At 41.9% G+C, this 15917-nt stretch overlaps 1 protein-coding gene across 1 annotated transcript in view; it reads right to left on the bottom strand.

Moving 5' to 3' along the window:
* Window positions 1-15917, bottom strand: part of fra (neogenin protein frazzled) — a 518157-nt gene that overhangs the window by 62930 nt on the left and 439310 nt on the right. The window contains exons 11-13 of the mRNA XM_080267716.1: window positions 5006-5213; window positions 2111-2414; window positions 1109-1318 (exon numbers count right to left, since the gene is read on the bottom strand). Coding sequence (XP_080123842.1) covers window positions 1109-1318; window positions 2111-2414; window positions 5006-5213 — 722 coding nt within the window. The remainder of the gene's footprint in view (window positions 1-1108; window positions 1319-2110; window positions 2415-5005; window positions 5214-15917) is intronic.

A 15917-nucleotide genomic window follows, 5' to 3' on the forward strand; every position in this document is an offset into this window, starting at 1 on the left:
TCAGACAGTAGTTAAAAAATCGCAGATTCGGTCATAAAAACAACAAGATATAGTGAAAATAGAAAGTCTCCATATGGTTGATTCATGGCGGAAAGGGGCGGTGCAATGTTTACAAGTGGCAAGAGAGAGTTTGAGGATTTCTCTGAAGAGGACGTGGGAAATGGAAATATTAAGTTGAACCAAACAAGAATAGCAGGTGTAGAGAAAACAGCAGAAAGGAATGTCCAGGAGATAAAAAAGGTATGGGCAGTAATTAAAGAGTTACAGGTCAGGTGTTTTTTGGTTTTCAATGTTCTTTTTCACGGTTTTCTTGGTGTTTAGCATTACTTAGGATATTCCAATGTGTGTTTTGATGTCTAAATATGGCATATTGACCTGAAAACAGTGCCAAAATTAGAGGCACCCTGTATATACTATGGTGTACAAGTAGGGTGTTTTTTGGTTTTCAGTGTGTGTGTGTTTTTTTTTTTTTTTTTATAGTTTTCTTGGCATTTAGCATTACTCTAGATATTCCTATGTGTGTTTTATAATTTTCTTGGTCTTTAGCATTACTTTGGATATTCCTATTTGTATTCTGATGTCCAAATATGACAGACTGACCCCAGTGCCAAAATTAGGAGGGGTACTGTATATATAATGGTGTAAAGGTTGGGTGTTTCTTTGGTTTTCAGTGTTTTCCTTGCATGGTTTTCTTGGTGCTGAAAATTATTTAGGATAATCATATGTATGTTTTGTCAAAAATACATGGCAGAATGATAAAAAAACACTGCCAAAATAAGGAGGGGTACTCTATGTAATGTAGTGTTTAGGTATGGTGTTCTTTTGTTTTCAGTGTTTGTTCTGCATGGTTTTCTTGGTGTTCAGCATTACTTTGGATATTCCTGTGTATGTTTTGATGTCTAAATATGCCTGAATGACCAGAAAACACTGCCAAATTAAGCATAAATATTGTACAAATAGGTTAGGTATAGGCTGGAGGTGGGTATAAGTAGGGTCTGGGTATGGTAGGGGAAAAGTGTTCATTATCTGGATGCTGCCATTACCCGGACATGCTTTTGTCTCTATGATGTTCAGATAAATGAGAGATTACTGTCAGTGAAAAACTAACCCTTGAGCTGGCAGCCTCCACTGTGACATTTTGTGGCTCACGTGAAGGCATGTCGGAGAAGGTGCGGGCGGTGACCTCATGTGTGGCATCCCCTCCCCCATTAGCATTGACTGCCACCAACCATACACTGTATTCAGTGAACTGACTCAGCTCCTGCAGGTCATACGATGTCCCTGTCACCTCAACGTCATGTTCCTCTGCTGATCCAACCTGGAGAAAAAATAAACATTGCATTTTTTTAAGGCCTTGCACGTGAATTTACGTCTTTTTCAAACAATTTATGGTATGTACCAGTAGTAAAGTATGCCAAGTGCTACCACAGAGTTGCACTGGTATCAGTTTTTTAAAGACAAATGCTCTTGCTCTTATCAACCCTTATGTAGGGCCTCAGGATTGGATCTATAATTTTCCTTCTGTATAGGTGGGGGCGCTTACCATCCACTCAATGTAGTGCTGCTCTTGGGTGTCTGCCCTTTCCTCTCCATCCTTCTTTCCTTCCATCCTCTTCTGTCTTTCCTTCCTTCATTCCTTCCTCGTCCTTCTGCCTACAGGTGACTTTACACTCCCTCTTCTGTCTTTCTTTCTTTCATTCTTTCCCCTTGCTTCTGCCTGTGGGTGGCTCTACACTGGGCGACAAGCCAAATGGTTTCCTGTACACCAGGAAACCATTTACTATGCTGGGTGGTAACCATATAACCAAATTTTGGCATCTGGTGGTTTAGTGGGTAATTACGGCGCTCAAATCAGATTGACCCGGTGAAGTTTTATATCCAAGGGGTGGTTGGGGTTAATTGCTCATGTAATGTCACTCAGGGATGAGTGAGGCTGGTCACTCTCATCTTAAATGTCAGGACCAACTTGCCTAGCCCCGGGCTCCTACGCTCCTCATGGGGCAATGTAGGATTGGATGATGAATGAATGAATGAATGAATGGACCGCTGCCCTCCAAGGCTCACAAGTCTAGAGAAAATCATGGAAAATGAAAATAAAAATACTGCTAACCTGCATATAATACATCATATATCCAGTGATGGGTGTTTTTCCAGCATCAGGTGGTGACCAGGTGACTTCTAGGCTGGTGGGGGATGTGGGCACCACTTTGAGTTTTTTTGGAGCGGAAGGGAGATCCAGGTCGGGTTTAGTGTATACAAGGACCTCAGGACTTGATGCACCAACCAGCCCTGTTGAGGTATGAGCCACGACTCGGACCAGGTAATTGCTTCCTGGCTGCAAGTCGCTGATCTGTGTCTTATATTCATCCAGACCCTCACTCGAGGAACTGGCACTTACATTTTGCACACGTTCTCTGTGGGGGAATAAATGAGTAAGTGATTCAAGTAGGTCCTCATTGCAGCATATTGTATATTGCCTTTTTAAAACTGAGATATGAGCTATGGTTATACCCTGAGATATGGTACCCCTAGACGCGATACCCTAGCATAGTGATGGGAGTAGAAATACCACCATACTCTGCCTAACGATGGCCAAACACCGGCTTAAGAATGAGTTTTTATTTTTTTTTTCCCGATTTTGATATTTTAGAATTAAATTTTGTGTCTAGGTTGATTTATAAACTGTTATTTGACTTACATTAATGTGTTTTAGTCATAGGTGGGATGAACACTGTCATTTTTTTGAAACACTACAAATATCCTGCTAGTCCTAAAAATTATCTTACTTCATCCACATTTGTGGGCGCAGGGAAATCCTTTACTGCTTGCATTTTCTCATCTGAGGTGTGTATTCCTTCTGCATCAAGCCTGTGGCCTAAGAATGATCTCCTTAAAGCAAAATTCGCATTTAGACTGCCTAATTTTCAAACCAGCATTGGCTAACTTGTGTAGGAGCTGGTCTAATTTCTGTAAATGTTCATTTACTGTGTGTGTCTCAATTATGATGTCGTCTAAGTACAAAAAGATACCATTTCCTATCATTCCTGATAGTACACTATTCATTAATTGTTGAAATGTGCCCGGAGCTGTCCTTCACCCCATCAGCATTCTTTTTTACCGATTTTTTTTTTTTTTTTTTTTTATGGGAGGATGAAGGAACAAGAGGCCAAGTGCCTGCAAAACAGTTCCTTCCAAAATAAAAAAACAAAAAAACAAAAGAAAGCCAAATTTCTCATCCTCGACAATGTCCCAAGTCATCCAACCTGGCTAGCAGACCTCAGCAAGGAATGCAAGATCGTTTTTGTGCCCCCAAGAATGACCTCTCTCATCCAACCGCCAGACCGGGAGTTGATTACAATGGTCAAGAAGCTATACCACCAACGCCTCTATGATCACCTCCGCAGCAAGACCGACAGCTGTGAGGAACTGCAAGCAATTCTTGACTTGAACACAGTTGGGAGTGGTGTCATGGATGCCGAGGATGGTTTGGACTCGCCACTCGCTTCACCTGCTTCATCCTCACCAAGCACAGCACCCGCACAACCAACTTCAACTCCTGAGAAGACTATTATGGCTTTTTGGCAGTCATTCAATCTCAAGCATGCCATCACTCTCTTGTTGTCCTCTTGGGTAGATATAACCACTTCAACAATTAACCATGCTTGGCGCCTCCTCGTACCACACCTGTATGAAATCGCACCGGGAAGCAGCTTTCAGTCCCTGGCCACTGCCGAGGCAGCCACTCTCACAAGAGCACAAGCTGTGCCCGGGTTTCAGGCCATCTCGCTGGAGGAGATTAGGGGTTTACATTTGGCAGCAGCAGAGCAGGATCCCCAGGAAATTGTGCAGCGAGTGGACGAGGCCGACGCAGAGCAGGACATTGCAGCAGAAAAACCAGCAACACCAGTGATGGAGAGTGAAGATTTGTCCATGATGGAGATCAGCCGGGTACTGTGTGCCCTTGATAAATTCAAGGAAGATTTCAAGGACATCAAATGCTCTCAGTTGCGAGTGGAGGAGGTGATGTCTTCACTGGACAAAACCTTCCACTCCTACACCGACAAGTACAACCAGGAAGTAAACAGACGGAAGCAAACACTCTTCACCCATTACCTTTGGCTTGAACAGTGTGAGGAATAACTCCCATCAACATCAGAAGAGCCATATCCTGAGGAGGATCAAAAGACTGATTCAATGTCTGAGGTGTCAGAAATAGACTTTGAAGGGTTTATGAACGAAGTGAATGCATTAGCTAGTGAAAGTGTCGAAAGTGCTGGTGATGAAAGTTGTGAGGAAGGTGGTGTGTCAGGTGGTGTGGTGGGTGATGCAGGAGATGCATGCTAGGTGCCTCATCCTGCCTCGGATCATCTTCTTACCCCCTTCACACCTGTTGTCCTCTTGGGTAATGGTGAGTGGCCATATTCTTGTTGGTTTAGTTAAGCCATGTCCTTGTTCATTTACCTAGTAAAGCCATAATCTTGTTGGTTTACTTTATCTTAGAAAATATGTTTTAGATAGTTTCCCTATATAGTACAATACTTAGGTCTGAAAGGCATCTCAAGGGTTGCCCATGAAGGGGGGTGCCACCCATATGTAATTTTTCCCATAAGTTTATGTATTCACTATGCGAATTCTTAGTACATGACATACTCTGCCACCCAAATACAGTACTCGCATACTAGGGGGATGTACTGTATTAGCTTGTATTATATTTGGTATTTTTCACTGTGTTTATTTTGCCCTTGCTAACGTCAGGTAATTTTATTTACTTTCGGACCTGTGTTGTTAGATTGGAGTTAGTGTTATTTTGTATTGTTTTTCATCACTTAACTATTTGTTCAGTTTCCTTTTCACTTTGTTTTTCTTAGTTTTTACGGTCAGATTTAGTTATTTTGTATTGCCCTCTTCCATATCATAAATATATATATATATATATATATAGATATATATATATATATATATATATATATATGGGTTGGTTTACTTACAAAATTTTATGTTTTACCTTGGAGAACCTTCCTGTCTGTAGAAAACTGAGTATCCAACAATATGATGGTTGTTTTGAGAGGGTTCATGCCAGGCCAGAGTGATGAAGCGGTTGCTGGCAATGATGGCCTGGAGATGCATTGGGGCTGATGGTGCCTGTGGGTTGACTTCATCATCAGCAATGACATCACCATCTTCCCTTGGTAGTGACCCACCATCAGGGATGCCTGAAGGTGAACAATTGCAAATTACATAAAGACTTAAATATAAATCACCCTTTTAAAACTTTATTAATGTACACTCCAGTACTAATGTTGTCATAATGAAAGACTGCAGAAGCACTAGGTATTTATGTATATATACTACAGCATAATTCTATCTATCTATCTATTGCCAGATGCCTTAATTCCATAGGGGTGACCACATACAAATCACCTCCATGTCACCCTGTCCCCGGCCATTTCATTGCCCTGCTCCAAGCTCACCCCCCCCCTTTCTCATACACCTCTCCACTCTATCCCTCCATCTCATCCTTGGCCTCCCTCTCCTCCCCTCCACCTCACTCACATACATTCTCCTTGTCAGTCTCTCATTCTCCATCCTCTCCACATGGCCAATCCACCTCAGTGTATTTCTCCTAATGGTTCCTATCACATCCACACCACAACATTCCTTCACTTCCTCATGTCAGTTTATCTCTCCATGTGACTCCACATGCTCCTCTCAAATAACTCATTTCCACTGCTCTCACTCTTGCCTTCTGTCCCTCCAACAAGGTCCAAGCTTCACTCCATACATTACAGTTGGTATCACAATGCTGTCATGAAGTAGCTTTCTCACTTCCATGCTCACTTCCCTGTTTCTTATCGCTGCTTTCAAGGAACCAGCAACCTTTCCTCCTTGTTGTACCCTTTCAAGCACTTCACGCTAAACTTCCATCCTTACTCATCACACGACCCAAGTACTTAAACGTATTCACATTTTCCATTTCTTCCTCATCCAACCTCACTGTACATTCACTGACTTCACTTCTCTCGAAGACCATAACTTTACTCTTCCCTACATTCACCTTTAGATTCCGTTTTTTATACACTCTCCCAACTCATCCACCACGCCTTGCAGCTCCCCTTCATCTTCACTTAACAACACAGTATCATCTGCAAACAACAGTACAGGGAGCTTCCAAGCACTGCCCTATCTCTCTAGGGCTGCTCCAACATCCACTGCTCTACCTTGTATCTCTTTTATAATCCCATCCATATACTGAATGAACAACCATGGAGACATGACACATCTGTGTTTCAATCCAACCTTCAAATAGAAAAATTCACTCAGTTCATTATCCACACACACTGCAGCCTTAGCACTCTCATACATACTCTTCACAGCCTTCAACAACTTCCCATCTATTCCATATATTCTTAATACTGTCCACAATCCTTGTCCATCCACCCTGTCATATGCTTTCTCCAAATCCATGAAGGCTGCATACAACTTCTTTCCCTTCTCTAGAAACTTTTCCACTAAAGATCTAAGAATGAATATCTGATCTACCCAACCTCTTCCCTTCCTAAGACCTCCCTGTTCTTCTCCAACTAATTCCTCTGTTCTTTCCCTAACTCTGTCAATAAGTATCCTATCATATACTTTTCCTATTACACTAAGAAGACAGCATAATTAATTACACAAAATGTCTTTTACAATCTGTGAAATTTTACCTTCCTCTGGATTAGAAATTTCCTGCAGATCTGAAGCACCAGTGAGTAACATATACTCCAAGTATTACTATAGCACATTTGTACTACCCTGACAAAGATCCTAACCACTTTCAACTCAGTTGCTGGCCAAGTGTAGTCAGATTGGAGGCTCTGTTTGCCTAGTAATCAAAAGCAAGTTCAGCAAATATCATGCAACCACAACTTAGTATTCAAGTATTAGGAGTGACCCAGTTATTCAGGTGAAAACAAACTGATCATAACTGCTTCTACACTCCATGCAAGCAATCCTATCTGTACAGCTGAATTCTCTCAACCACCTTCTGAGACTCATGGAATGTCAGCAGGAATATTTACAAACAAAATGTACGAATGTACTCCACTGTGTTATACACACCGTCATGTTATCAAGAGGAAGGAACCTGCCACAGCCAAACAGAGGTGACTCTTAAGAGATGTGACTACAGACATGATGGCTATTGGTGAATATAGTTACCATACTACTCATGAGTGACATGTAAACTGACCTTGTCTGGCACTTGTAGATGTGGTGGAGAGTGTGGGGTGCAGGGAAGGGCTGCGTCCTGGGGGCCACAATACTTCAGTCTCAAGACAACACATTGTAATACAGTACTGCTTATTATGAATAAATCACATTTCTGGTGAAGATGAGTATTACACTCTATGTAAGTGCATATTGTAACAGCCAGCTTGCACACATCATGCAGGGGTGGGCAGTTCTACTGTTAATGTTCAAGCCATGTTTATGGGTCCTGAAGGGCAATCAATATAGTGAGGTCAAGGAATACCACTTTCTGTTACTGCAGAAGTCACCCCATCCAATGCTTCACAAAGGTACAATGATATTTAGTTTGTGACTAGGATACCAAAGCTTGCATCAATATGACAGTGTCTTCACCAATGAAATGTCATTTAGTCAAGGGATAAAGTTTCTCTTCTGTCTCCATTAGGGAAAATTCTACCTCCCGCATTCTCTGAAGGAGACATGCAATGTTCATGCAAATATTTACTACTGTAACATTTTTTATATCAAGTATATAATTTGTAAAATGTATAATGCATCTAATAAGATCAGACCATATCTTATACTATAACAATACAATAAGCAGTACTAAAAGAATAAACTGATTTGTTGGACCATAGAACATGAAATCAAAATGACTCCATTACGGAACATTTTCAATAAGCACCACAGTGATACTACATAACTTTCAGCCAAGATATAGTACCTAAACATGGACAATACTGCACAAAATACTGAAGTATACACATACATGGAATAAATAACTAGGCAGCAGAAACATCTGCATATTGAAAATGATCTTTACGTGCAGCCAGTCATGCAGAAATATGTATTGTACTATAAATACATTTATCATTTAGCTGAACCATTAAATACAGTAAAACCTCCATACTTCATTAGACACTACTGTATTAAGGGCTTTACATAAGCCAGATAGTGAATTCTACTTCAAAGCATTGACTTTAATATGACAAAGATCCCAAATCCCTTTCAGCTCAACTGATGACCAAGTGTACTCAGACAGGAGTTCTAATTTGACTAGTTACCAAGGAGACTAATGGCCATATGCTTAAAGCTCATGTAGGGCCTTCCCTAAGGGCCCTGTATCAAAACGGTATGCTAAAAGTTTAAATAGGGAATGATTTCCCTGTATTTGTAGGGGGTGTACCAAGATTTTTTTGGGGTGAAACATGCAATGCTTTTGCAAGCCCTATATTTAATTATACAAAACAAAGTAGCACAGTACCAGCAGAAAACATAAAATAAACAAAAAATATTTTAACATGCTAAAAATACAATGGAAGTATACTATGCAACTGAACTGTTTATTATTAAAACCCGCAGGTGATACCTTATACAGTAATAGGCTCAGAGAAAGCTTGGGCCCTAAGCTGCACTAGTGGTGATGTGCACTATCTATCTATCTATTGCCTGACGCCTTATTGCCGTAAGGGATACAACTCTCATGCGTGGGAAGGCTCCTCACATACAGCTCTTCTCAACGAGGTGGGGTCAAAGGCTATTCGTTTCATTAACTCTCCTCCTCGTACTGGATCCCTTCAACCTCAGTCTCTTTGCCACACTGTTGCATCTTTATTTCTTTTCTGTTGCTACTTCAATGGTCAGTGCTTCTCTGAACTATCTGTTTGCATCCCTCACTCCCAGTCCTTCATTTATGCAACAGGTCAACTCTGGAACTGTTTCCCTCTGTCCTCCAGTCATTCAAATGGATAGTGTCCAGGCATCTCTAAATGAAATCTTGAATTTGGCTCTCTACTGTTTTTTTTTTTTGGCTCTCTATTGTATTTTTTTTTTTTTTTCGAAGGAAGAGTTTGTGGGCTCCTGGCCTCTTGTTCCTTATTCCTTGCATTAAAAAAAAAAAAAAAAAATCACTTCCATGTTGCCCTGTCCCCCTCCATTTCATTGCCCTTCCCCCAGCTCACACTCCCTTCTCTCATGTACCTTTCCACTCGATCCCTCCATCTCATCCTCAGCCTCCCTCTCCCTCTCCCCCTCATCTCACTCACATACGCTATCATTAGTCTCTCACTCTCCATCCTCTCCACAAGGCCATACATTTTTTTAAAAATAGTAGTTAATAGTTGGGTGAGATCTGCAAACTGACATGTTAAAACCACTTTTATACATTACCCATATGATTTAACTGAATATCAGACATTCAGTCAATGTTAGAGGCACCAATATACATGTTGCTGTCTCATATATACAGTAATTAGAAAATTACCATTTTTAGCACACATGCCAAACCATGAAGTGTCATGACAGCATCAAATCTCAGACACTGCAAACTATATTTTTCTTTTCTTTTCTAATACTATCTATCTATCTATTGCCAGACGCCTCAATCCCGTTTGGAGTGGCCACAAACAAATCGCCTCCAAGTCGCCCTGTCCCCCGCCATTTCACTGCCCTGCTCCCAACTCACACCCCCCTCTCATATACCTCTCCACCCCATCCCTCCATCTCATCCTCGGCCTCCCCCTCCCTCTTCCCCCCTCCACCTCACTCACATACACTCTCTTCGTCAGTCTTTCACCCTCCATCCTCTCCACATGGCCAAACCACCTCAGTGTGTTCCTCATAACGCTTCCTATCACATCCACATCCACACCGCAACGATTTTTAAAAACTTACCAGCAGCATCCTATTCATAATTCTTGATAATCCTTAAGGTAACATTAGACCACCTTGTTTTTCACTTTTCTCTCTTTTTTCCTTGACTTTGCTCTTCATGGAATCCTTCAAGTATTCTCCACTTGCATTTTCAAGTTTAAATGGTTTTTATTTCTTTTAAAAGTGGTAAAATGCACTTTAAAAAGCAGTGTTTGTTCACAGACAGACACTATCTTGCAGTGCACAAAGACAGATGGATGCCATCTTAGAATGCCATTTATGAGCGAAAAGAATCTTATCAGTGCCTACTCATCCAAATATAGCCTAAATCTTTGTAACAACCCAACCTTATGTAACATAACCCAGCCTAATCTATTTTAGGCTAACCTAAAGAATTTTACGTTAACCAAACTTATCTTAACCTGTGTGTGAAGACAGATGGATGCCATCTAGGAATGCCATTTTTGGGTGAAATTACCCTCTATCAGTGCCCACTTACCCAAACCTAACAAGTTTTTGTAATTCAGTCCAACCTTATTTATCCTTACCTAACCTATTTTAGGCTAACCTAACCTATTTCAACCTAACCCAACTAAATTCATCCTAACCTAACCTAACCTATCCCTTTTGTAATCAATTTCCTTGTTTATTGGTGGTCTCTTCATGCGTAACTCAAAAACACACTTCAGTACAACTTTATTAACCCCTTAAAGACAGGCATTGGAATGGCGTGACATACTCGCATGATGAGCATAATAGGAGGGTGCGATATGATGGGGGGTTTGTGGGGGATGGGGTGGGGGTGGGGGTAGGGGGTGGGGTGGGATGGGGGGTAGGTGGGTGGGGGGTAGGGGTGGGGGGCATGACCATATATGTGGACACAAGTCTTTTTGCCCCTAGTACCCTCGGACAGCATATGAGGACACCCTCTATTCAGGATTAAGTCACTAAATCAGTTCAAAGGTTGGCAATTTTTTTTTTTTTTTTTTTTTTAAGAGGTGGTCCTATGTCTCTGAATTACATAATTCTTATAACTCCAGTGCTAGCTACCATATTTACAACATGAGTATTGACTGAAATATTTATTACATGTACAGGCATACCCCAGTTTAACCCTTAGGGTATGCAATTCTCCAGCCTCGACTACACCCCATGACGCGAAAATAAGCCTATTTTTTGACTTTCTCAAAGGTCAAAAGTTTTATGCCCGATTTATAGAGCTCAATTTTTTTTGGTGTGTACAGATGTTATAAACCATTCTAATGTGCTTAGAAAAAAATAAAATGGTGACAAACCCCCCAAATAAATATGATAAATAGTAAAAATTATCCTCCCCTCCTCTCCTCTCCCCATACCTCCAATCCCCTCCCTTCCCTTCCCTTCCCTTCCCTCCTTTCCCCTTGCCTATCATCCCCTCCTCCTTCCCCTCCCCTCTCCCCTTCCTGCCAAGTTGTCAAATCTAGCTAGGGAAAATGGTCATGAACCCCCCAATAAATATATTATAAGTAGTAAAAATTATCCTCCCCTCCTCTCCCCTACCCATACCTCCAGTCCCCTGCCTCCCCTTCCCTTCCCTCCCCTCCCCTTGCCTAACCACCCCTCCACCCTCTCCTCCCCTCCGAGCTGTCAAATCTAACTAGTTTTCGTTTCGTTTCGTTTAGTTTTTGAAGGCTCAAACATGCTTGCATGTGTCAGCATAAAATAAAATTTATTTTTCAAGTGGGTGTCGAATAAAGACGGCTAAAATAATTGTGGTGTGCATATCTGTATGCAAAGATACAAATAAATTACAGGTAATGATTCAAAAACACGCGCCATAAATCATAAAAAGCATAAAATATACGCAAAATATTTGAGGCTGGGGAGGTGCTGGGGGTGGGGGTGGGGGTGGGGGTGGGGGTGGGGGTTGGGGGAGGTGGTAAGGCCAGGAGGGGGTGTATGGGGATGGAGGGATGGGAGGAGACCACCACAAGACACAAAGGAAGGGCCCCAGTGGAGTACAGGGACATGGAGGGAAAGTAAGGGGGAAATACCCTCCCACAAGATGTCTGGGGGGGGGGGAACATGGGAGGATCCACATGGGAGGGGGGGACGCATGAGGAGGGGGTGGGAGAGGTGGTGGTGGTGGTGGTAAGAACGGTGGGAGGTAGGGTAGAAACGAGGCAGTGGGTTTGAGGGAAGTGGCGAGAGGGAGGTGGGGTTGTACCTGGTTACAGGCCTGGGTTCCCCCTCCGGTGTGTCCAACACTTAGTTCAGATTGGTTAGAAGCCATCTACATCACAGCTGGGGTGAAGCCAGCTGCCACCTGTTTTTTTTTGTTGGAGGTTGCACGATCGGTGTTGCTCGTCCTTTTAAGAAATCGTGCAAAAAGCTCAATCGATGAGCTTAGTCCCTTAGGGGTTAACGATGCAATTGGTTATGTAAAAACCCATTGCTAGGCGGGGTATCGTATCTCAGGGTAGATTTAAAATGGAAAGTATAGGGATGAGTTTTTGAGCCTTGGGTTTCTCCTCCAACCTAGTCCTAAACCCACTCAAATGAGTCCAAAAAAAAGTTTAAAGCCAATCTAAATGGCCTAACATCTGTAAAAGAAGCTAACCTAAGCATAAAACCAGTGCCTGTCTCACTTGTACCCGGTCAGGGTCACTGGAAAATGCGATCTCCGACTCATATTCAAACTTGGTAGAGAAGAAGCAGCAGCATTGTATACAATCCCACCATCAGACAGTCCTGGGACAATTAAATAAACATCTGTTATGCATAAAAATGTATGAATGACGCAGAATCATTCAAGGTGCAAGTTGTTGCGAAGGAGAATTGTTGATGTTTTGACAGGGAATTCTCTTGATGAGGAATGTGATCGATGATGTGATTGGGATAGCCTTTTCAATGGCCCCTCTTTATGCCGTTTAAGCCACTTATTCTGGTTGCTGAGCTTATTTATTTTCTTCTCTCTTATTATCCAACATTTCTTTAGAAATTCCTTTGTATTTTCAAAGCGTTTTTCCTTGAACAGCCCGAATGTAAACACATGATTTATCGATGTCACATTTTTCATCAATGCATGAAATATTTACTCTCTAAGGTTTTCATAATTATCAGTATTAATTAAAAATTATTGTTCTGTATTCCTTGATAGGTTAGACGATAGTTCAATGGTCAAACACAAAATATTTCTTGTTGAGTCACCTAGCTGTCCACACTGTTTTGTACCTCGTCTGATGGGTGATAATCCATACCCTGAATGACAGTGTTTTTTTTTTTTTATGTGAGGAAGAAGGAACCAAAGGCCATGAGCCCGCAATAACAGTTCCCTCCAAGAGAAAAACAAAATACAAGAGAGAGCCAAATTCAAGATCCATTCATTTCAAGATGCCTGGACACACTGCATTTGAAAGACTGGAGATCATAGGCAGCAGGAAATACAGACAGAGGGAGACAGCTCCAGAGTTGACCTGTTGCATAAATGAAGGACTGGGAGAAATGGTTAACTCTTGCATTAGAAAGCTGGACAGAAAAGGGATGAGAGTTTGCTGCAAGATGGGTGCTACGCGCCCGTTGTAGAGGTGGAGGAATGCATGCAGACAGTTCAGAGGAGCAGTGACCATTAAAGTAGCGAGAGAAAAGAGATAAAGATGCAACAGTGCGGCGAAGAGACAGAGGTTGAAGGGAGTCAGTAAGAAGAGGAGAGTTGATGAGACGAAAAGCCTTTGACTCCACTCTATTGAGAAGAGCTGTATGTGGGGAGCCTCCCCACACATGAGAGTTGTACTCCACACAGGGGCGGATAAAACCCCTGTATAGAGTCAACAATTGTGCAGGGGTAAAGAAAGAACGGAGTCGGCTTAGCACACCCAATCTCTTGGAAACAGATTTTACAAGAGATGTAATATGATCTCTCCACCTATGACTAAAACACATTAATCTAAGTCTAAAAACAGTTTATATATCAACCTAAACACAAAATGTAAGTCCAAATTATAATAAAAATCGGTAAAACAAAATCAAAACCCATCACAAAACCGTGGGTAGGCCTGCGATAGGTGGGGTAGGGTGATATTTCTACCCACATCACTATTTGCACCTGGGGGTATCATAAATTGAGGTTTGCCTGTACTGTAAAAGTATATAAGGTATAAAACATGTGTTAATTAAAAAAAAAAAAAAAAATGATGGGAAATTGTTTTGTTTTATTGTTGATGGTCATCATCTCGACAAAGAACAGTCATGTTGACTCCCATGGGAGCACTTCTGACATACCAATTGGTCACACAGGGCTACCAAATGCCCCCTTTCCCTTAATGCTCTCTTAACATACCACGTACAAATTGAGGGCTTGCTTGTGCTTTCCCTAGTGCGTAAAGTAGGGACCAGTGTGGGGCCTCTCCATCTGTGTTTAAGCATACTGCCATAACATTTACCTCATAATTAAGGTTCATCTAATTTCACACAATTACAACAAAGTTTTAAAGTTGTGGGTGTGATCCAGTTCCTTCAGGTGAAAACAAACCACCTATACTGTATACACTTAGACTATGTCATCAATATACAGCAATACTGTAGTCCAACTTACCAAATGTATTACAGCATATATAACCTACATTTCTTGCTTTTATACATACTGAAAATTAGCATTTATCCATACTGAATCCATCCATCCATCATCCAATCATACGCTCCCCCATGAGAAGTGTAAGAGCCTGGAGCTAGGCAAGTTGGTCCTAACATTTTAGATGAGGTTGACTGGCCTCACTCATCCCTGAGTGGCATTATGTGAGCAATAAACCCCAGTCATCCCTTGGATATAAACCTACACAGGCTTAATCCAATTGGAGAGCCTTAATTACCCACTAAACCACCAGGTGCCATAACTTGGTTATACGGTTACCACCCAGCATTGTAAATGGTTTCCTGGTAGAGGAAACCATGTGGCTTGTCACTCAGTGTAGAGTCACCCATAGGCAAAAGGAAAAGGAAAGAGTGAAGGAAAGAAAAACAGAAGAGGAAGCGTAAAGTCACCCGTAGGCAGAAGGAAGAAAGAATGAAGGAAAGACAGAAGAGGAAGGAAGAGAGGAAAAGGGAGACACCCAAAGCAGCACTACATCAAGTGAGTGGATGATGAGTGCCTCCACCTACCACCATCCATACTGAAAATCATCATAATCAAACTACATGATACATAACCAAAACAGAGAATTCTGACCTACAATTTATGGTAAAGAAGTCTGACAACATCTGCATTATCATGCCTATTCACTTGCTTCATTTATTCCTTTTTAATGGCTTTGTACTGTATGTGCCTCCATGTGTCAGCCTAATTTACCTTCTTGTGGCTCTCCACGCAACACAGTATCTTACAACATCTCTTCAAATCCTAAACCCTGAAGTCATTTTGAGAAACCTATGTCATCTTCTTAGATCTACCTCTTGGTGCTCTGCTCTACTCATTCACATTCTTAGAGCTTTCCATCCTATCGTCACCCTCCATCCTCCCCATATGTCCAAACTATCTCAATCTCTAGTGTTGGAGAGGGATACCTTCCAATGGTGGCAATGATGTAACCAGGTGGCCCCACTACCCAGGTATACAAAAATTCCTCAACTCCCTCTCTGTCCCCCAAGATGGAGATGTGGATTGAAAGAGAAGGGTAACTTCAGCCTGCAGTCCATGGAGTTCACATTTAGATAAGCCTGGCCACAACAGCATCCTCAATCTCTCTCCATGCTTCACATGACTAGTGCCTTCAATTCAAACCTAAATATCTTATCTATCTATCTAATGCCATTGCCATAATCCTGTAAAGGGTCTATCTATCTATCTATAGCCCGATGCCCTAATCCTGCAAAGGGTGGCCGCAGACAAAACGCCTCCAAGTCACTCTGTCACCCACCATTTGACTACCCTCCCCCCAGCTCACCTCCCCCTCCCTCATATACCTCTCAACTCCATCCCTCCACCTCATCCTTGGTCTACCCCTCCCTCTCCCTCCCTCCACCTCACCTACATACACCCTCTTAGTCAGTAAAGGGTGACCAGA

This window comes from Coenobita brevimanus, chromosome 25 (genome assembly GCF_032717465.1).
Source record: "Coenobita brevimanus isolate Jiangsu-jjx chromosome 25, ASM3271746v2, whole genome shotgun sequence".
Taxonomy (NCBI): Eukaryota; Metazoa; Arthropoda; class Malacostraca; order Decapoda; family Coenobitidae; genus Coenobita; species Coenobita brevimanus.